The 21,073-nt window shown below is 35.0% G+C and overlaps 5 protein-coding genes and 2 non-coding genes across 10 annotated transcripts in view; 5 read left to right on the top strand and 2 right to left on the bottom strand.

Annotated features, from left to right (window-relative positions):
• LOC107037757 (colorectal mutant cancer protein) overlaps nucleotides 1-4,863 on the top strand; it is a 43,618-nt gene extending 38,755 nt beyond the window's left edge. For all 4 annotated transcript variants that reach the window (XM_015256492.2, XM_015256507.2, XM_015256514.2 and 1 more), the window contains 4 exons: nucleotides 314-577; nucleotides 990-1,565; nucleotides 2,232-2,334; nucleotides 3,994-4,863. In XM_015256492.2, coding sequence (XP_015111978.1) covers nucleotides 314-577; nucleotides 990-1,565; nucleotides 2,232-2,334; nucleotides 3,994-4,104 — 1,054 coding nt within the window. In that variant the 3' untranslated portion in view covers nucleotides 4,105-4,863. The remainder of the gene's footprint in view (nucleotides 1-313; nucleotides 578-989; nucleotides 1,566-2,231; nucleotides 2,335-3,993) is intronic.
• Nucleotides 3,743-7,005, bottom strand: LOC107037782 (pre-mRNA-splicing factor SPF27). The gene is made up of 3 exons (XM_015256526.2): nucleotides 6,649-7,005; nucleotides 6,277-6,542; nucleotides 3,743-5,316 (listed from the first exon to the last, which is right to left on the bottom strand). The coding sequence occupies exons 1-3, from the start codon at nucleotides 6,721-6,723 to the stop codon at nucleotides 5,022-5,024; spliced, it is 636 nt and encodes a 211-aa protein (XP_015112012.1). The 5' UTR covers nucleotides 6,724-7,005; the 3' UTR covers nucleotides 3,743-5,021.
• A 749-nt stretch (nucleotides 7,006-7,754) lies between these two features.
• LOC107037037 (60S ribosomal protein L4) lies at nucleotides 7,755-14,759 on the top strand. Its single transcript, XM_015255359.1, has 7 exons — nucleotides 7,755-7,862; nucleotides 10,509-10,686; nucleotides 10,771-11,016; nucleotides 11,695-11,819; nucleotides 13,068-13,438; nucleotides 13,833-13,992; nucleotides 14,443-14,759. The coding sequence occupies exons 1-7, from the start codon at nucleotides 7,860-7,862 to the stop codon at nucleotides 14,650-14,652; spliced, it is 1,293 nt and encodes a 430-aa protein (XP_015110845.1). The 5' UTR covers nucleotides 7,755-7,859; the 3' UTR covers nucleotides 14,653-14,759.
• LOC114841221 lies at nucleotides 11,532-11,601 on the top strand. The gene has a single exon (XR_003783055.1). It is a non-coding gene; the product is annotated as a small nucleolar RNA SNORD18 (small nucleolar RNA).
• On the top strand, nucleotides 14,302-14,372 carry LOC114841224. Its single transcript, XR_003783056.1, has one exon. It is a non-coding gene; the product is annotated as a small nucleolar RNA SNORD18 (small nucleolar RNA).
• Nucleotides 14,760-15,332: 573 nt separating the features above from the next.
• LOC107037368 lies at nucleotides 15,333-16,104 on the bottom strand. Its single transcript, XM_015255896.1, has 2 exons — nucleotides 15,952-16,104; nucleotides 15,333-15,597 (listed from the first exon to the last, which is right to left on the bottom strand). Exons 1-2 carry the CDS (start codon nucleotides 16,102-16,104, stop codon nucleotides 15,382-15,384), a joined length of 369 nt encoding a protein of 122 aa, XP_015111382.1. The 3' UTR covers nucleotides 15,333-15,381.
• A 2,113-nt stretch (nucleotides 16,105-18,217) lies between these two features.
• LOC107038134 (neuronal acetylcholine receptor subunit alpha-7) overlaps nucleotides 18,218-21,073 on the top strand; it is a 16,475-nt gene continuing 13,619 nt past the window's right edge. The window contains exon 1 of the mRNA XM_015257046.2: nucleotides 18,218-18,306. Coding sequence (XP_015112532.1) covers nucleotides 18,261-18,306 — 46 coding nt within the window. The 5' untranslated portion in view covers nucleotides 18,218-18,260. The remainder of the gene's footprint in view (nucleotides 18,307-21,073) is intronic.

Below are 21,073 nucleotides of genomic sequence, written 5' to 3' on the forward strand. Positions count from 1 at the left end.
CTTTTCCATTTCGTATCTATTTTTGTGTTTATTTATAAATATATGAAATTTGAAATGTATTCAATTTCATTTACTCATAAATGCATTACAAAAATAGATAATACATAGAAAAAAAAATTCAATTAATGATAAAGTCAATAGATAAAAAATAAAAGCAAGTCATAATTTTCAGTGTTTCATATTTTCCTGTTTTAATAGTCTATTATTATTATTTTTATTAAGAAGGTTAAAAAATAATAAGAATGAAGTGTAGTATAAGTGATGGATACTAAACATAATCCATTCAATTAATCAATTAATGAATTTAATCCAGACTGAGTCTTCTCGTTGGTAAATACGAGTCCAACGCAACAGCCCTGAGACTGGCTCTTTCCTTCTCTGATCGTGCCATTGAAGCCTACGACGTCCTAGTTGCATTATTAGAAACAGAGATTGCATTATCATCGGATAGAAACAGTGTTACCATTGATAATCGAAGAACAGCTGAGAATGTCGCTCACCATGTACTGAAGAGACTGGAGAATGATTGTGCAACGCTTGGAGCACCGTGGGAGGATAGTATTATTTTATCCGATGAGTAAGATAATTTTTTCATTAATTTTGCACTTTTATTCAATATTTTATTTTGTATTAAAAACTTTAGTGTTGGGTGCATTAATTATTGTTCATTCATCATCATTATTCGTTCATCCATTTATTATTAATCGATATATGATCAATATTCTTTGAATTGAGTGAATTAATTAATTAGTGAATTGATCTTTTAATTGATTAATTTTGTCTTGGGTAGTAGACGAAGAGTAACATTGTGAATGGTTTGTTGGTGAACTAAATGACAAAATCAATTGATGATTTATAAATGAATAAATTAGTAATCAATTTATCAATTGTTCAGTAAATATTAAAATTATATATCAACTGCATTAAATACTCACTCCCCTAATTAATGCATATAATGAGCATCGATTAATTTACAATTGAATTTAAAGCTCTGAAGTATCGTGGTCAGTGGACGAAGAGCAACGTCTTCGTCGTCACATAAGCAAGCTGAAGGGCGATCGTGCGATGGTGAGATCAACAGCTGTGGAATTGGAAACAGTTCACGTTGAGCCAATAAACTCCAAGAATACGATTTCCCTAGCAGAGGCTAGAAAATTGGATCTCGAGACTGCTGTTCTCATGCAGGAGCTCATGGCAATGAGGGAGGACAAGGCAGAGCTTCGAGCTAGAGTTTTTCTCCTCGAGAAGGAACGAGCGACCGTTGAGTTGAAGCTCAATGCACGAGATGCACAAATCGCAGCGCAACACGCAGCTATTCAGCATCTGCAGGGACAGCTGACTGATACCGAGGCCATGCTGGCTATGGCTGGGAACAAGGAGAGGATTGTGAGTGACTGCGAGAGCGAGGGCATGGAGTCGGAACTCATTGAGGCCCTGGGGAGGGAGGCAAGGCTCAAGGATCGACTTCAGGAACTTGTGGCGACTCTGGAGAAAGTCACCAGGAACTCGGAGTTGAGGCACCAGCAGAGTGCGGAACTTGTTAATGACTTGAAGATGGCAAATGGGTAATTATGATTGAGAGGATTTGTAAAAATTCTGCCAGAGAACAAGAATATTTCGTTGATTTATAGTTGAGAGGATTTTTTTTTGTTCTATTTTGAACCTTAAACAAATACACTGTTAAAATTTGTTTGAAATTTCGTGGAAGATATTGTGGTAAATCTCATGAGAGTGACATTCATCGGATTTTGGTAAAAAATGGTTAAGAAATTTGAAATTTTAAGTAGAATTCATGGAAATTCATGAGTTTTCAGTAGAACATGAATATTCAGAAACAAAATGAGATGAATTTTCAATTTTTCCCTGAATTTTCCTCATTTTTCGGAATTTTCACAGAATAATTGAACTGAAAAATCAAGTATTTTATTGATTTCCAGATGATTTGAACAGAAAATTAATGGAATATTTGATTTTTCAACACGATAAAAATTTCCGGAATTTGGCACGAAAAATTCAGACGAAAATTTTTAACAGTGTATATCATATTCAATATATTCAATCACCTCCATAACGATTGATTTAATAAGAAATGTCAAGAGACATTCATTAAATCATTAATTCATCATAATTTAACTGATCATTGCACAGCTGAAATGATCAATTTCATTATCACCAACCAATAAATCAAAAAATTAAAACTAATTTTCAAATTAATTTTCTTTTTTTACCAGAGCACTCGTCCAAACACTAGATAAATCCAAAAAGAAGTACCAATCGAGACTGAAGAAACTTGAGCAGCAGATGATAGCAATGGTGGAGAGGAATGCATCTCAGGTACATAATCAGTAATAAAAAAACTACCTCAACAAGATTTTATAAACATTGCATGAACCATTTATTTATACTTTACAAAATTGACTACGTCCTGGTGATATCAAGTAGTTTGTGCTTGTTTCCTTTTCTTCATCTCCTCGTCGACTAGTTTATCGAGGTCGTCGAGAGGTCTGTAGACTAGGTGAACTGCCTGAGCCCCTGCGAATGCTGTCAGCATTGCAGCCACGAAGAACCTCACGTAGGGGCCCCAAGGCACTCCTGAGGGCATTTCCCCGGTTCGAAAAACTTGTCGAAAAATTACGTGCACTGTCTCCTCTTCTCGATGATCTTCAGAATGGCACAAAAAATCTTTCACTCTTTGAAATTCAAACTGATTAAAATCCTCGACAATGGGTTATTGAGGCACTCCTCACACTGAGTGATGCAATTTCTCCTCGACGATCTCCTCCACCTTCCTCTTTTTATAAGTATTGTAAAAGTTAACCTCTCCAATTCTCCAATTGATCATGGAGAACTCCAAGCCAGCTCCGACGATGAAGAATACGGGGAGAAACCGGTAGACACCGAAATAACGCTTCCCAGGGAACTTCTTCAGTAATCTTCCCAACGTTCTACTGTACAGTAGCATTTGTCTGCGGTTTTTGGGATTTTTAATGCGACAAGAGAGTGGAGCTCGTCGACTCGTCACACAGACGCAGCCATGCTGCATTAACCGGACTTTAGCTTTACTGCGCATGTGTCGTATCGATTTTCGAAGTGTTTGAAATATTTTGCGAGTGTTCAATACCTTTTACGAATTTTCCTTTGCTCTTTGGGGTTTATGATTTGTCATTGGGAATTTTTTAAACATTTTGGATTTAGGGACGACAAAATATCGATAACAATTGCCGCTAGTTTGATTGAATTAATTTTTTTCATTGATAAAATAAGAAATACGTATCATTTCGTGTCATGAAATTATGGAAAATGAATGATTTATGTTGAAAATGGAGAAGTTAGATGAATCAGAGCCTTTGAGGGTAAAATGTAAGTCATTCACATCTTCATTTCATTTTTCATTTTCATTTTTTTTAGAAATTGAGATCGAGTTTGAGAACAGTAATGCATTTTAGTTTTTTAATCAAGTCAACTTGTCCTCAATTTCAAGGTGAATATAATGAAAATTATCAAGTAATTTACAATTGTATTAAAAACGAGGACAAGTTTACTAACTACAGATCATAATTATCAACATTATAAACTCATTATTTAAATTTAATTAACAATCATTATATGGTCTCACATACACTTGTTCATTGTTATGTTTAGTAATTTGGTTAATTTCATTAAATTTTTTTTTGTTCTTCATATTTCATTTTTCATAATTTTATTTTAATAGGTACAATCATAACAGATAAATCATCATTACGAGGTATTCAAGTCAGTCAATCAATTATTCAAAGCTCATTACAACTCTTAATTGTTGTTTAATTCAAATCAATTTTATGACAGAATTTTGTAACTCGTTAATTCTCAGTTATTTGCCAGATTAAATAAATTACGTGTTAATATTTTTGTCTTTAGTCTTCATATTCATTTTCATCGAAAATCCTAATAATTTGTTGGATGAACGGGAGAAACTGGGATTAATCAGTCTATTTTGGTCTACAAATGTTGCAGGTGAAACTCTTGAAACAAAGAATAGCAATGCTGGAGGAGGAGGCAGCTGGGTACAAAGGAAGTCTTCCCCTGCAGTCCCAGAGCTCAGGTGCCTCAGAAACGTCTTTATGACACTCGTCGGATCGCGACGATTCGCTCGGATAAGATCTCATAACTCGATAACTTTCCAAATAGTCATGTAAACCTCGCCTAATCAGGATTCAATGTATTTTTCTACTCAATCGATGACAGAAAAAATGCTAAAGAACAAAGAATTAAATCCCAGAACCAGCTTTTGCGCCTAAACGACTGATGTGAGAAGAGAATATCCCGCTTTTATTGTACCTCGATGGTATTTAATACGAAATGGTGCGAGTTTTAGGAAGAATTATAAATAATTTTATTAATTTTTTTATTCTTCGGGGGAATTTAATGAGAAGATCCATTCGAGAAATTATCTCACAACTTAATTGTTTTAAATTTTGAATTCAATTTTATTGCAATATCACAAAATACCGAGAAAACTCAATTTTTTCTGAAATATTGACTCGAAAAGTCACGCGAAAATGTCGGTCAATAATTAAAAAACTATAAATTCTTGAAAAATATCGGAAAATTGTATACATCTTTTTTTGTACTTAAATCTAACTCTACAAAAAGGTGAATATTAATTTAGTTACCTCATAAAAAAATCAATTATGCAACGAAATGATAAAACACAGTTTCCTCAACAATTCTTCTTATTAAAATCAACCAAAGAATTTTTTCCAGCTTCTTGTCAGCTGTATAGCAGTGTTATGTAAATATGTATATTGTAATCGAGTCGAAGGAACGAGTGATACATGTAGAGTTATTAAATAAATCGTGCTTTATTAATTTTTATCGTCTGAATGTCGTACATGGTTGATTCCCCATATCTAATTAGTTTTAATGCTGTTGGAGGATCACGAGATTTCCCCCTCGTGTTCTGCATTCCCAACAACTGCAGGTTCTGCTGCACTCTCCTCAGGAATATTCGGTTGTCGTGTCTCTGTGGGTACGTCAGTGACTTAGAATCCCTCTCCTTGGTGCATGCTGACCGTCTGGAGCTCCTCCTCCAGGTGTACACATGCCCGCTCGATCTCGTAGTTCTTGGAGACTAGACCCACCCACTGGGCTTCCAGGGCTCGAAGCTTCTCGCCCCCTTGAGTCTGCATGGATTTTCGCTGCCAATTCACCTCTTGAATGCTTTTCCTCAAGGACTGAAGCTCTTTCTGGGCATGACTCACCATCTTCACAACCACTTCTAGGTGAGATTTCCAGGCTTCACAACCGTATTCCATCATCAATTCCAAGTTACATATTCTGGAGAGTGAAATAGAATAGAATATTTTATTTCTTTAATGCTACTGTTAGTTTTACATCTACACAAGCTAAAGAAAAATCCAATAACACCCCAATAAATTGTTTTTATGTCAATAATAGATAATAACTAATGATAATATCACAGTATCAGAATTTAAGCGATTGCTCAATTTCTAGACTCTTAAAATTTCTTTTCACCATAGTCTCTCAACACTATCTCTATCTTAGCTAGTTCCATTTGGAGAGTGAAATAATTGTAAATAAAAAAAACTGATTGAATAATTTAATTTAATTTGCAATTGAGATTTTTATTTTCATTCTCTATAAATTGAATGGAGATGGAAAACAAGATCAATAAGGCTATTGAATATCTAGTGGAGACAGTATAATTCTTATGGACACTTAAACATTCTCACCTGCAGATGTTATTATTGAGTTTGAGGATTCATTTTTACTTTTTTGAACTTTAGAAAAGAGAAACCAAGATAAATCAACTTGGTATCGAATTCAGCTTCTGGTAAATACCTTCAAATCCAAGGGCAATTCATCAGAAATTGAGCTACTACAGTAAAACAAGATGAATCAATCGCAAATTTAATTCAATTTTGGATGAATATCTTCAATCTCTCCACCGGATCTACAAAAGAGTCTTTGTGGGACTCGACAGTTTCCTATAAGACATTCTCCAAGAGTTACGTCTCCTTTTGCATTATTACTATTACATTGAATAAACTTCATTTGCATGTGACTAGTTATTTGACCCTGTAATTGACACTGCACTGTTGTGCCTAATGATAATAAATAATAAATATGCACAATAATAAATAAATAAAAAAGTAAATAAATGAATGAATGAATAAATCAATGAGTGAGTGAATAGATGAATAAATAAGAATTAATCGCTTCTCTTTCAATTACTCCACAAATAAACAGAATGCAACGATAAATGAGCCGGTTTACCTAGTCGCCTGATGCTCCAATTGTGCACTAGTATTATCCACACTCTCATTCCAAGCAGCAAGATCATTCATCTTCCCCGGAGGAGGTGGAGGGAGTTCGTATCGTTTCATACTGAGCACCTCCATGGGTATTCGATTCTGCATCCTCTCGAATTCGTGTTTCATGATGTCAGTCTCGAATGACGATCTGTTCAGGGGTGGAAGGTGCTCCAGGTAGTTCTTCGTGGGTCTGTACCTTCGAATCTCCTCCTCCACCATAGCCGATGCCTTCGGACAAATGCATTACAATTCATTACTTCAACAATACACTAGCTCAAATAAACAAACTATTCGAAGTTCTTAACCTCAAAATTGATATTTTGGGTGGACTTACAGCCTCTCTGACTCCTGGCTCATCGTATCCCTGATCTATGTACGGGAGAGCATCAACTACAACTTCACCAGCCATTTTTTGCAGTTATTAACTGTTAAAAATAATGTTTACGATTTGAGGGTTTCAGGGGACGAGTTTAGGGTAAACAAATGGTAAGGCGCCTTCTCTGAGTATTTCCTGCGCCACCACTACTCTCCATCTGGAAAAATACTTTCTCGTAAAATCTATTCCTTTGAAGAAATACAATTTGGCATAAACTAATGGAAATTGTAAATAAATGAACTATTCTTTTTTTTATTTCAACTTTTTTCTTCTTTTCCTAGGAAAAGAATATTTCGTAGAAAAAACATGTAACGACCTATATAAGTGAGACACTGAGTCACTGGAGAGCGCATAAATTTCAGAATATTCTTGCAATGCTTAATTAAAAGATTTCCTAATAACAACTCAAATATGTAAACATGATTAAATGAACTTCTAAATGAATTCAAGTCTAATATTTTCCATCCAATGTCTTAATTTCCTTATTTTATTCATTAAAAAAATTAATGTCAGAACGCAATTATCACGTTTAAATAATTTTTTTCATTCGAATTTTGGTGCTCCTTGATTTTTTATGATTTTTTTAATTTCATTTTCCAATGTTTTGCAGCAACGGGAATAAAAAACACGTGTCGTGGAATAAAAAAAATACATGGCTTAGATTTTCATCCGGTTTTTCTATTTTTTCACTTGATTCAAAGAAAAAAATGTCTAATTTCAATTGAAAAAAATGTCCCAATTTCCTCATTTTATTCATTAAAAAAATTAATGTAAGAACTCAATTATCAGGTTTAACTAATTTTTTTCATTCGAATGTTCGTGCTCCTTGATTTTCTAGGATTTTTGAACTTTCGTTTCCCAATTGTTTACAAAAACAAAAATATAAAACACGTGTCATGGAATAAAAAAATACATGACTGATATTCTTATCCAATTTACCTTACCTATATTTCTTCATTTGATTGAATGAACAAAATGTCAGTTTGTCATTTGAACTATCGCGCTAATGACTCGCGTATTAACGCACGTAGTGCAGCATCCGGTGATGCGCGACAGTCTAGTCGCGCGGTTTCCGCTTACGTTCTTCTTCCTTTACGGCCAGGCAAGGCGAGCAAGCTGCCTGGTGAGAATTGCGTTGATACGCAGAAAGTGGTAAAAAAGCCACGAAAATGGTGAGTCCCTTGACAATCCACCTTCACTAATTAGTCGTCCATCTCTCCGGGCAATTACCGCTTTGCAATTATCATCAATGAACGTTATTTCGTTGTTTTAACATTCGATCTCGTGAGTGCACTGTTAACCACGTGTGGCACCATCTTCCTCAGCCAATTTCGACGCTTTTCGCCATTCTATTCACCCTAAACATATTTTTTGTTATCTCTAACCGTTGGAATTTGCCATTTTTGAGCTTTTCATTGTTGTTTGGAGCGAAAAAAGAAGGTGTTTTGGTGATGTTGAGGGCATGAAGTGAGGTTGCGGTACGCAGCCGCCATGTGCATGTCACTGGACCTCATAAAAATTTTATTTTGCCAGTTGGATAATTAATAATCTGCTCACGAGTTCTCAATACAAATTTTTTTCTTTTGGTTTCGTCCATACAACGCATCCATTCACAATAATAATTGTATTTATAAAATTCTTATCAATGTTGATTGAATTCTATACTGGACATACTCAATTTTAACTGCATGAGTTGGATAATGCATTAATGAACAAATCTACAATACCAATAATTTTTTAAAATTTATACTCATTTATGAATGTCAAATTCACCAAACTATCTTAGATTGACCATTCGTTTCTATTTATGTACCTCAGAGTTTATTTTGCCAGTTGAATTATTAATCTGTTCACGAATTCTCAACACGATTTTTTTTCTTTTGGTTTCGTCCATCCATTCATCCATTCACAATAAAAATTGTGTGTATGAAATTCTTATCAATGTTAACTGAATTCCATACTGGACATACTCAATTTTAACTGCATGAGTTGGATAATGCATTAATGAACAAATCTACAATACCAATAATTTTTTAAAATTTATACTCATTTATGAATGTCAAATTCACCAAACTATCTTAGATTGACCATTCGTTTCTATTTATGTACCTCAGAGTTTATTTTGCCAGTTGAATTATTAATCTGTTCACGAATTCTCAACACTATTTTTTTTCTTCTGGTTTCGTCCATCCATTCATCCATTCACAATAAAAATTGTGTGTATGAAATTCTTATCAATGTTAACTGAATTCCATACTGGACATACTCAATTTTAACTGCATGAGTTGGATAATGCATTAATGAACAAATCTACAATACCAATAATTTTTTAAAATTTATACTCATTTATGAATGTCAAATTCACCAAACTATCTTAGATTGACCATTCGTTTCTATTTATGTACCTCAGAGTTTATTTTGCCAGTTGAATTATTAATCTGTTCACGAATTCTCAACACTATTTTTTTTCTTCTGGTTTCGTCCATCCATTCATCCATTCACAATAAAAATTGTGTGTATGAAATTCTTATCAATGTTAACTGAATTCCATACTGGACATACTCAATTTTAACTGCATGAGTTGGATAATGCATTAATGAACAAATCTACAATACCAATAATTTTTTAAAATTTATACTCATTTATGAATGTCAAATTCACCAAACTATCTTAGATTGACCATTCGTTTCTATTTATGTACCTCAGAGTTTATTTTGCCAGTTGAATTATTAATCTGTTCACGAATTCTCAACACTATTTTTTTTCTTCTGGTTTCGTCCATCCATTCATCCATTCACAATAAAAATTGTGTGTATGAAATTCTTATCAATGTTAACTGAATTCCATACTGGACATACTCAATTTTAACTGCATGAGTTGGATAATGCATTAATGAACAAATCTACAATACCAATAATTTTTTAAAATTTATACTCATTTATGAATGTCAAATTCACCAAACTATTTTAGATTGACCATTCGTTTCTATTTATGTACCTCAGAGTTTATTTTGCCAGTTGAATTATTAATCTGTTCACGAATTCTCAACACTATTTTTTTTCTTCTGGTTTCGTCCATCCATTCATCCATTCACAATAAAAATTGTGTGTATGAAATTTTTATCAATGTTAACTGAATTCCATACTGGACATACTCAATTTTAACTGCATGAGTTGGATAATGCATTAATGCACAAATCTACAATACCAATAATTTTTTTAAATTTATACTCATTTATGAATGTCAAATTCACCAAACTATTTTAGATTGACCATTCGTTTCTATTCATGTACCTCAGAGTTTATTTTGCCAGTTGAATTATTAATGTGCTCACGAATTCTCAATAGGATTTTTTTTCTTTTGGTTTCGTCCATCCATTCACAATAAAAATTGTGTGTATGAAATTCTTATCAATGTTGCATTAGTTGGATAATTCATTAACGAACAAATCTTTAAGACGAAGAATTTTTTTTCATTTACTTATATTTATTTATGAATGTCAAAGTCACGAAACAATCGCACTTAGAGTCAATTAATTTCTGTTCATGACATTTCAATAATAATTCATTACAATGCATAAAAATGTTGAATTTCATTTGTATTAGTTGAATAATTCATTAATAATTACATTTTTCACACGAATAACTTTTTTCACTTTCTCTTTTCCGCTCGTCGTTCAGAAGACATCAAATTCACAAAAAAAAATCTCTCATTTATGTGGTCTATTGGCATTCATGTCGTACATTGTACGAATTACTCTCAATATTTCTCAATTCAATACTCAAAATACCCAGTTTAATTTACTCATATTTTTCCAGTCGCTCTCAACAGCGCGACCTCTCGTTTCAGTGTACTCTGAGAAGAGTGAGGCAACTGAGGAGACGGTGTCTCTGCCCTCAGTCTTCAAAGCACCAATTCGTCCCGATGTCGTGAACTTCGTTCACCAGCAGGTGTCCAAGAACAGCAGGCAGGCATACTGCGTGTCCAAGGAGGCTGGTGAGCACTCATTTTCATCTCTAAAAAAAAATTGATTCATCGTTTGTTCGGCCAGAGCGTTGAAATTGTGTTATTGGTTCGCAGGTCATCAAACCTCCGCCGAATCATGGGGTACTGGACGTGCTGTCGCTCGTATTCCACGTGTACGTGGTGGTGGTACTCATCGCTCCGGACAGGGAGCCTTTGGAAACATGTGTCGTGGTGGACGCATGTTCGCACCAACTAAACCATACAGACGCTGGCATCGTCGTGTCAATGTCAACCAGAAGCGTTATGCCATTGTCTCGGCTATCGCTGCCTCTGGAGTCCCCGCACTCGTCCAATCCAAAGGTACAAAATTGAAATCCATGGAAAGTTTAAAAGTTCGATGTAATTCAGCTATGAATTTATAAATTTAAATGCAAAGAAATATGAATTGTTCATTTGCCTGACAGGGAATGTAAAGAGACATTTTCGTAGCTGAGAATATTTCTCATGATTTTTAAATATTTCTTGAGATGAGAAAAAATTTCTTGAAGATGAGTGAATTTTAATTGCTTAGAAAAAATGTTTTACGAATTTTTTTCCATAATCACTTGCTATCGACGCGACAACATCAAGATAAGAAAAATTCACTCGACCGTATGTCGAGTTAAATAGATTTGTCAACTATTCATTTATCTTGAAAATTCATCTCTCTAGAATAAAATGTTGAGGAATTTTTTGTAATTGCTGAAATTTCCAACAAGAACTGTTGACATTCCCTTCTAAAATCAAACATGATTAAACTTCTAATTAAATGTGGACAACACACTTTTTCTGTCACGTTTTACCTCTTGATTCTAATTAAAATCAACAACTTGGTAAAAATATGATGATATGCTTTTGGTCCGTGTTTATGATACATCCTGATTTGAGAACAAAAGCTTTGACCTGATAATTCTTCAAGTAAAGATTTAAAAAATTCTTTGTAAATCCCGCATCCAGAAATTTCAACATAACTGATGATTTTTTTAATTTTCTGTTCAGGACACATGATCCAAGATGTCCCAGAGTTCCCACTGGTCGTCTCCGACACCATCCAGGAGTACAAAAAGACCAAACAGGCTGTTGTCTTCCTCCGTCGCATCAAGGCCTGGAATGACATCCAGAAGGTAAATAAATAAATAAATTTTAAAAGCCCATTATTACCTCTCGATCGACTTTAATTGGCACTTAAAAATGTCCCCATCCTGTAACTGTTTACCCGGATGGTCCAAACGAGTGCTAGATTAATCTGGAGACTAGGCGTTACAGACTCAAGTATCATAATCAGCCTGTGACATTGTCTCCACACACTGCCTCAATCTTTCAAAACTTTCTCCTCATAAAATGGATTTTCTGATCCTTAAAGCAAACTTTTTATTAGATTTCGACAACTTACATCATCCCAAGTTCTTCCAGAATTATCCACCCTTCGCTTTCATCGTTTAAACCCGCGCACAATTTATCAATTTTCTGTTCAATGTCGAATGGACTCTCGAGATTCTCGCCCCCTTGTTATAAAATTCCTCCAACTTTTTGTATGATGTTATTAGCTCTTATCTTCTCTGCGGTGAAGAACGCAGATATTAAAGTGGAAATTCAAGTTCGTGTCTTACGGGTGTGAGGGCATTGAGGTTGAGTTAAAAAAATCTAATTGAGGAATTCCTCGAGTGTTTAAAGGTAGATTCAAATATAATATGACCTCTCAATTTTTTTCATCAATACAAAAGGTTTTTGTTGATACCCAAAAAGTGTTCTTAAATTTGGAATTCTAAATTTATTAATTTAAATTCATTGCAGAATTGTTTTCACATTTTTCTATGCAAAAATTGAATTTTTCTATAAAAATCATCATTGGTGTTTTTCAGGAAGTCAATTTCCTTTCAGGAAATTTATTTGATGTCCCTTTATCAGAATTTCGGTTTGAAATGTCTTAAAACCACGGTTCATCGAATTTTCTCACTATTTTCTCTGTAATTCCCCGCAATATTCTTAAAATATATGGAAGCAAATTCATGAATAGAAACTATTCTTGAAGTATTTTTTTTTTATTCATGTGTTAACCTACAATGGGTTATTTACAATCAAATAGGTAGCGACAATTTTGCTACAATTATGTAATACAGTTCTGTTTAACTACTGTGTGTTTCCAATTCTAATTTTACATTTTTTGAGAAACTGGTGAACAATTTTTAACGGTTCAAGGTCTTTTCCATCAGAAATGCAGCTATGGTGAACGGTCTAGGACACTTATGCTCGATTAGTTTTTCATTCACCTTTTCTCTTTCTTCACTAGAGTACTCTGGGATTCTTGAAAGTATCTTTAACGATATTCTTCAAACGATGAATCATTTTTTCCTCCTTCTGATTTTCTCCAGGTGTACAAGTCCCAGCGTTTCCGTGCTGGTAAGGGTAAGATGCGTAATCGTCGTCGCATTCAGCGTCGTGGACCCCTGATCGTCTACGGTGCTGACAAGGGTATTCGCAAGGCCTTCCGCAACATTCCCGGAGTCGACTTGATGAACATCAACAAGATGAACCTCTTGAAGCTTGCCCCTGGTGGTCACGTCGGTCGTTTCGTCATCTGGACCAAATCTGCCTTCGAGAAACTCGACGCCCTGTACGGCACGTGGCGCAAGGAGTCCAAACTCAAGGCTGGGTACAACCTACCCTTCCCCAAGATGGCCAACACCGATCTTGCAAGGCTCCTCAAGTCCGACGAGATTCGCAAAGTCCTCAGGGCGCCAAGGTAAGTTCACAATTACGAAATTCGAAATTAAATACTGACGAAATTAAATACGGAATTATCTCGATAATGAGTGCTCTGAGAGGAAAATGTCAGAAAAGACTTTTTATTGCAAATTTAATCGGCTACAAGAAAGGTTCTATGACAATTTTCTCTAAAGCCACAAATTGCCAAGATAAATATCAAATAACAAAAGTGAATTAGACTCGTTGCGGTGCATCACTGCACTTCTCATTCCCTTTATAATTTTATTGAATTTTGTGATGATTCCTTTGGTCCGTGTTGCTGACATACAGTGATTATACCCTCAACCAGTTCTGAGCAATCTCCCCACTCAAATAACGTGAAAACCATAAAAAAGAAATCTCTAATGCTAATTTCAATGTTTCACTCGCAGGAAGCAGGTCGTTCGTTCAGTCAAGAAACTGAACCCACTCTCCAACACCAGAGCCATGCTGAAACTCAATCCTTACGCCGCTGTCCTCAAGAGGTCAGCCATCCTGACAGCTCGCAGACGTCAGAGAGAGCGTGAGCTCGCAATTGCTGCCAAGCGTGGTGTAAGTTCTTTTTCACATTTCATAAAAATTTATCAATTCAGAGAAATTAGTCGTTTGAATAGAATACACTTTGTTTGAATCAAATAGCTTCCGATAAAGCTTTTATTCAAATTTTAAATTGTTGTTTTTTTAACATAAAATGAATAATTATTGAGTATAAGCAAATGTTTGCTTGATCCAAACAAAAGCTTGATTAGTTGGAAATTTATCAACATTCCATAATCCTTTATTTGAATAAAATCAATAGTTTTTTCCATTGGAATGAATAACAACCCCTCGTTAATAAAACATTCTCTCACATTCTCATGATCTTCATGATGATATTTATTGGTCCGTGTTGCTGAACGTCAGTGATTTAACTCTCAACCACTTCTGAATATTCCTGCCAATCATAAAAAAAATTGAAACATGTGGAATTGAGCGAATGATAAAATTTCTCGTTTGATGCAGGTGGAGCTGCCAGCAGACTCCCCAGCTGTGAAGACAAAGAAGCTCCTGGAGAGGCGAGGTAAGCAGATGCTCAAGGCGAAAGCGAGCAAACCGAAAAAGGCCAAGGCCCCCAAGAAAGCAAGTTCAGCTCCATCGAAAGCAGCCAAGCCAGCTCCAGCAAAGGCACCAGCTGCCCCCAAGGCCGCTGCCAAAGCAGCCCCCAAGAAGTAAAAACAATCTTGAACAACTGAGATAAGAAAATAAAAAAGTTATACAAAAAACGATCCAGTTTGTCGGTTCGATTTATTTTTACTTTTAAATAAAACGAGGGAAGAGCACTCACTGGATCATTATTTATCCATCGACAATTGGTTTATTCAGCATTTAAATATTACGAGATATGTTGCATAAGTTGATTCGTCGTCTTAGGGAGGAATTTCAACAACTGGTGCACGAATGTAAATTGTTTCTCCCCCGAAAACTTCAACTGAAACCAGTTGTGCATTCGCCTCAATTGGAATGAAGAAATTTATGTTCCTAATCGCACTCGGGTTTTTCGCCTCCTGCAGACGAATATTTAGTACGTCGTCAGCTGCTAGGGCTGCTGTCATTACTTTTAAACCTTCGATTTTCAACTCTGACAGGAGGAAAATTTAATCTTATTTGAATTTTCGTAGAATTGAAGATTTTTAATTTCCAAATGTAATTTCCTGGCATTTGCCAAGGCCAAGGGGAAGCTGAAGCTGGCCCTCAAGCCAGGAAGTAAAAACAATCTTGAACAACTGAGATAAGAAAATGAAAAAATTATACAAAAACCGATTTCGTTTGTCGGTTCGATTTATTTTTACTTTTAAATGAAGATAGGGAGGAGCACTCACTGGATCATTATTTATCCATCAACAATTGGCTTATTCAGGCTTTAAATATCACAAAATATATTGCACAAGTTGTTTCGTCGTCTTAGGGAGGAATTTCGACAACTGGTGCACGAATGTAAATTGTTTCTCCCCCGAAAACTTCAACGGAAACCAGTTGTGCATTGGCCTCAATTGGAATGAAGAAATTTATGTTTCTAATCGCACTTGGGTTTTTCGCCTCCTGCAGACGAATATTTAGTACGTCGTCAGCTGCTAGGGCTGCAGTCATTACTTTCAAACCTTCAATTCTCATCTCAGCCTGGAACAAAATTTAAACTTATTTGAATTTTCGTGGTATTGAAGATTTGCGATTTGCAAATGTAATTTCCTGGCATTTGCTATTCCCTTTGTTCTCCTTTTCCGTTTGGAAATTGAAATTTCGGGATATATGGGGACGTGTGGAGGGGTAAATATGAAGAGAATACATTTTACATTTGGGGTTGGGGGGAGGATTGGCGGCTGAGAGTCGCGGGGTACATGCACAATTGCAGATTATTCAAACTACTTTTTATTTTATGCAAAATAAATGGGTTGAGTGGAGACTATTGCTGATGACCTGGGGATTTGTGCTCGTTATCTCCTGACGTTCACTCTCTCGGAGTATTTTACTTACTGCGAAGTACGATTCCTCATCGATCGTGTGGAAGTCGGGGATTTTTGCGAACTTCAGACTCGTTTTTACTCCATTCGACAGTTTTTCGAAGTTTAGGTAATCGCCTTTGCGAAAGAATACGGAATTCTCCAGGCAGTGAGAGGGGAGCGACATTATTATTGAGATTTATTCTTCATTTTCCGCCCTGGGTTATCTATTGATTTGTGAAAAATATCGATTGCCGGATTTTTAAAAAATTATTTTCACTTGAAAGATTGAGAACGAGAATTTTTCTGCAGTTGGTGCTCCGAAATAACTGGAAATTTCCGGTAATTAGGGATTCATTTGTTTTATTTAAGAGTAAAAGGGTCGACATCATCATTTGATGCATTATTCACGTCTTTTGGATAGCAAATTGTCTCGATAACGAGTTGTGTCAAAAGGAAACCTTCAGAAGACAATTATGAGCGGAATTTCATCAGCTAAAGATGTCAAGAGAAATTTTCGTTGGAAATTTTATGATAATTCCTCCTGAAGTAATTAGTTTTCGAGATAAATGCACTATTAAGAATTCATTTTTGACATCTTTAATCATTTGTCTATCTAATAACATTTTCTCCACTCGTTAATTTGTTGATTCATGTAAGATACGAATTCACCAATATTTCTCGAATAATTTTTGCTTAAAGAATTGAAAACAACAAGAATTTCCATTAGTCTGGGTTTGCTGGTTAAAATTCAGTAGTGAAGTGGTAAACGGAGACCAGTCGACTTATCTCCTAGTCGAGTTTTTCAGGAATATTTGCGAATCTAAGGGAGATAGCGAAATTTTTGTAATTATATTTGTTGTAGCACTCGATTAGCTCCACAAAAAAGGTTATAACAAAAATTTTGCTATCGTCCTTAGATTCCGAGATATTGATTGAAAACTATAATAGTCAAAATTGACTTATCTCCTTTTACCACTTCACTACTGAATTCATTTGTTTATTAAAGCATAAAAGTCGTGAATGTCATTATTTCTCGGCCAATAATTCCGGAATAATAATACTGAATTTACCAGGGATTCAAGAGTCATCAGTATGGGATTAAATTATTCGTAATTTTTATACATCAACAAAATAACGAATGGAATTATCACAAAAAAACAATTATTCGTTATTTTATCACATAAAATAACAAATGGAATTTTTTCCATTCGTTATTTTGTTAATACATAAAAATAATTAATTATCTAATTTTTATAAATATTTTTTAATAAATATTCTCCATAAATTGAGCAGATTTATTCATATAAATATTTTCATTTTATAAATTGAGGACAATGACAATCTATTCTATTGGATTGAAGATTGAAAATGATAAATTGAACAAATTTGCTAATTAAAAAGGCATTTATTGTTCCCAATAATAAAAATATCACACACAATCATTTATTAACATAATAATCGCGTCGAGGTGCATGAATAATGAGCGTTCGATGTTTGATGTCGTAGTTAGCCCGGATCCTGTCGCCGTCGAAGTCCTCGGGCACCAAAAAATTCTCCGCGTGTTTCTCGTGTCCCTGGGATGATTTCCTCACCCCCGCTGGCTGCACATTGCACTGAACCCCCACCCGAAGGTTATTAGATTTGACAGTTATTTTCAGCGTCGACAGGTCGACCACTTCCGACAGCAGCATCTTCACCTGCAAATGAATATCTGTCAGTCCCATTCTTGTAAAAAACTGTTGACGAAACAAACGGGGTGGAAAAAAAATAATAAATGGGTTGACCTCAAACTCGTTGTCGTGCCTCGGTCCGACGTTGATAATTTGAAAAACAAATGGACTGGCACAATTTTCCATCGTCTCTCCTCTCTGCATTATTCCAGACAAAAATCAAACTTTATCCAATCAATTAACCAAGTGCTTCATTACGGGGAAAAAATGAGGTGATGGGGAGTTTTCATTAGTGAAAACAAAACTCCGGAATTCGATTGAATGACCGGAAACAAAAGAGGATCGCTCGAAAATTTCGACGCCTCCCATTGCAGTCCAATTAATTTAAAAGCCGCAAAAAGACCATTTGGAAAATCAATGTTTGGGAGGGAAAAAAATCCGTTCTCGTCTTCAATTTGACGGTGGGTGGAATGTTTATTATTTTTTTTCGATGGTTTGCCGGTGGATTTTTTGGCTCGACGCTTGCGCCAGTGGACAGCCGACGGAGGGGGTGGAGGGGGATAAAGAGAGGCGGGAGATTTGGGGTGGATGCTTGAAACGGAACTCTCGATGCCAGTCGAAATCCCGTGTGTCCTTGGGGATAGTACTCCACGGATTTTAGTGTATTCAAATGTCGTTACTACTGTTTGGAATTCTTGCTGCTGTTTTTGGTTGTGGTGAGTTTATTTTCATTTTTTTTTTCATATTGTGCACCTGGAATTTTTTGTTATTTTTTTCTATTCTGTATTTTTTGAGATGTGAAGTGGTGAAATGTAACGGAATGGGTAATTTCGAGGAATTTTAAGTCAGGTTGGTGAATAATTACATTTTTAGGGAGAAAACGTCGTGAGAAGTCTTGATATTTGCTCATTAGACGGATAATTCGATAGTCAAAGGTGAAGAAAATTAATTTGTTCGGTTCTGGTATTCCTCACCACTTAACTATTAAATTCATTCTCTCGTGTTTTGACGAATTCAATCAAATTCTTAGAGAATAAAATGCCAATATAACAATTGTTTTTTTATGCGCGTTAATGAAATAAAAGTTGGTAAATCATGAGAATTTTTCGTAGCTGGAGAACGTTTCGAAAAAGGCATCAATTGCTTTCTGTTATTTTTCAAGTTTTGTACTTATTGAGGTGTGAAGTGGTGATGTGTAACAGAATAGGTAATTTCGAGGAATTTTAAGTCAGGTTGGTGAATAATTACTGCGGAACTCTTGATATTTGCTCTCAACAAATATCATTGAAACGATAATTCGATACTCAAAGGTAAAGAAAATTAATTTGTTCGGTTCTGGTATTGCTCACCACTTAACTATTAAATTCATTGACTGTTCTCCTTCATTTCAGATAGTGTTTTAATTAATTCAATCAAGTTCTAAGAGGATAGAATGCCAATAAAAGAATTGGATTTTTTACGCGCGTTTATCGTTCATTCATTTGTGATTGAATGGGTGGTGAAGTGGTGAAGCGTAACAGGATAACTCACTTCAATCTAAAATATCATTCGACCGAGAATGAGTGGTTTCAGAAGAAAATGTCGCGAGCACAGAGCATTCCTAGATTTCCACTACTTTTCATTATTTTTTATCCGGTATTTACTGATATGTGAAATCTCATTAGAAACACTTAATGAGACTTAATTTGTTCGGTTCTGGTATCTCTCACCACTTCACTAATAAAACTCTGAGATCACAATAGAAGTAGTTTTTTCATATCTAATTGAACAATACTATACGTCTCAATAATCAACGATTTTTTAGAACTGAATAAATTCCCAATGAGAAACATTCTCCGATATTTTTCATCAAACTATCGGCAAAATGCCATATTTTACGAGAGGTGGAAACCGATATTATTTTCACTGTTTAATTTCTCTCCGCGAATCCAGTGAGCATTTAAATGAATTTAATTAAATTCTAACAGAACAAAAGCCCGGACTTTTTTCACCCACTTGAATAATATTCCGCCTTGATAAGCGTTCTTTTTAGCTTGATAAAAGCCCTTGAACATTTCTTTCAAAAATATCTGTGGAAATAATTCGATATCCAACGAAACGTGAAAAATTCACTTGTTCTGTTCTATCGCGTTTCACCACTTGACCATTGAAATCAATTCTGTTCTCGAATTCGGATAGCGTTTCCCTGAATTTAATGCAATTTCAAAACATCAATAGACCTCTTTCACAGATCAATATATCGCCGCAAAAATATCCCTTGACAATTCTGATTAAAAAAACCAATTACCGAGATAATTCAATACTCATCGACACGAGCAAATGAATTTGATTCATTTTGTTATTATGTTTTACGATCTGAATGTCTCATCCGAAACCCCAAGAACGTTACAATGAATTTAATTAAACTTTTTCCTCATTAATTCCCGAAAACGTCAGCAGCATTAATCCTCAATGTCACGGGATAATTATAACCCCCTCCAAAATCTGGTAAATGTAAATGACCCCAGTGAGTGCTAAAGGTAAACGTTGGAAGTGATAAATTCAGTGGAATATGGGGGGAGTTGGAATTTGGGGTACAAAGGAGACCCGTGTAATCCATTGATTATGCACAGCACACACCCAAAATTTAATTCTGAATGGGCTCAACTGTGACTCCAGAGCTATCATTTTTTCATTCGAACATCCTCGACAGTTCAGAACTCCCAAAACTTGGGGTTAAATTTTCGCGGAGAGATGTGAAAAGCAGATGGATACCGCGAAACTTTGAACGATTTCAAGTCCTTGAATCGGCAAATAGGGTAGGTATATTCAAAGTTTCAGTCGCAGAGTCTTTTGAATGTATATAATTGTTGAAATCAATTTTCCTGACTTATTCAACTTCGATATGACGTTCGAAAGTTTTTTTTTCGAAAATGTTAAATTCAGAATTTCATCGGAAGAAATTATCAATCGAACATTTTTATTTATTTTCATTTTCATTCATTTCGGAGGTTGCATTTTGAATTTTTAATCGGTAGAATAAAAAAAATTGACGTACTATTTTATCTCATCGTCGATTTTTCTAAATGAAACTAATTAATTAAGAATTGTAACAAGCGATTTGGGAGATTAATTTTTCGGTGAAAGAACTTCGAATGATTTAGAGTCCTTGAATGGAAAAATGGGGGGGAGGGTATGTAATTGTTGGAATCAATTGTCCTGACTTTTTCAACTTTGATATGACGTTCGAAAGAGTAATTTTTTTCCTCGAAAATATTAAATTTTGAATTTTAACTGAAGAAATTATCAATCGAACATTTTCGTAATTTCAGAAATTTCATTTTCAATTTTTAATCAGTAGAATAAGACAACATTGACGCAGTGTTTTATCTTATCATAGATTTTTCTAAAGGGAACTGATTAATTGAGGATCGTAACAAGCGATTTAGGAAATTGATTTTTCGGTGAAAGAACTTCAAAGAATTTAGAATCCTTGAATAGAAT

The sequence above is a fragment of the Diachasma alloeum genome, unplaced genomic scaffold (assembly GCF_001412515.2).
Source record: "Diachasma alloeum isolate Michigan unplaced genomic scaffold, Dall2.0 Dall_scaffold_00177, whole genome shotgun sequence".
NCBI lineage: Eukaryota > Metazoa > Arthropoda > Insecta > Hymenoptera > Braconidae > Diachasma > Diachasma alloeum.

What these genes read in the sequence shown, in the direction of transcription:
- LOC107037782 (XM_015256526.2), bottom strand. Translation starts at nt 6,723, where the DNA reads ATGGCTGGTGAAGTTGTAGTTGATGCTCTCCCGTACATAGATCAGGGA. An exon ending in AGCCAGGAGTCAGAGAGGCT is followed by an intron (nt 6,543 to 6,648) that starts GTAAGTCCACCC and finishes ATTTGTCCGAAG; the next exon opens with GCATCGGCTATGGTGGAGGA. An exon ending in TTGGAGCATCAGGCGACTAG is followed by an intron (nt 5,317 to 6,276) that starts GTAAACCGGCTC and finishes TTCACTCTCCAG; the next exon opens with AATATGTAACTTGGAATTGA.
- LOC107037037 (XM_015255359.1), top strand. An exon ending in CTGCGTGTCCAAGGAGGCTG is followed by an intron (nt 10,687 to 10,770) that starts GTGAGCACTCAT and finishes ATTGGTTCGCAG; the next exon opens with GTCATCAAACCTCCGCCGAA. An exon ending in AAAGTCCTCAGGGCGCCAAG is followed by an intron (nt 13,439 to 13,832) that starts GTAAGTTCACAA and finishes TTTCACTCGCAG; the next exon opens with GAAGCAGGTCGTTCGTTCAG.
- LOC107037368 (XM_015255896.1), bottom strand. Translation starts at nt 16,104, where the DNA reads ATGTCGCTCCCCTCTCACTGCCTGGAGAATTCCGTATTCTTTCGCAAA. An exon ending in ATGAGGAATCGTACTTCGCA is followed by an intron (nt 15,598 to 15,951) that starts GTAAGTAAAATA and finishes ATTTTGTTCCAG; the next exon opens with GCTGAGATGAGAATTGAAGG.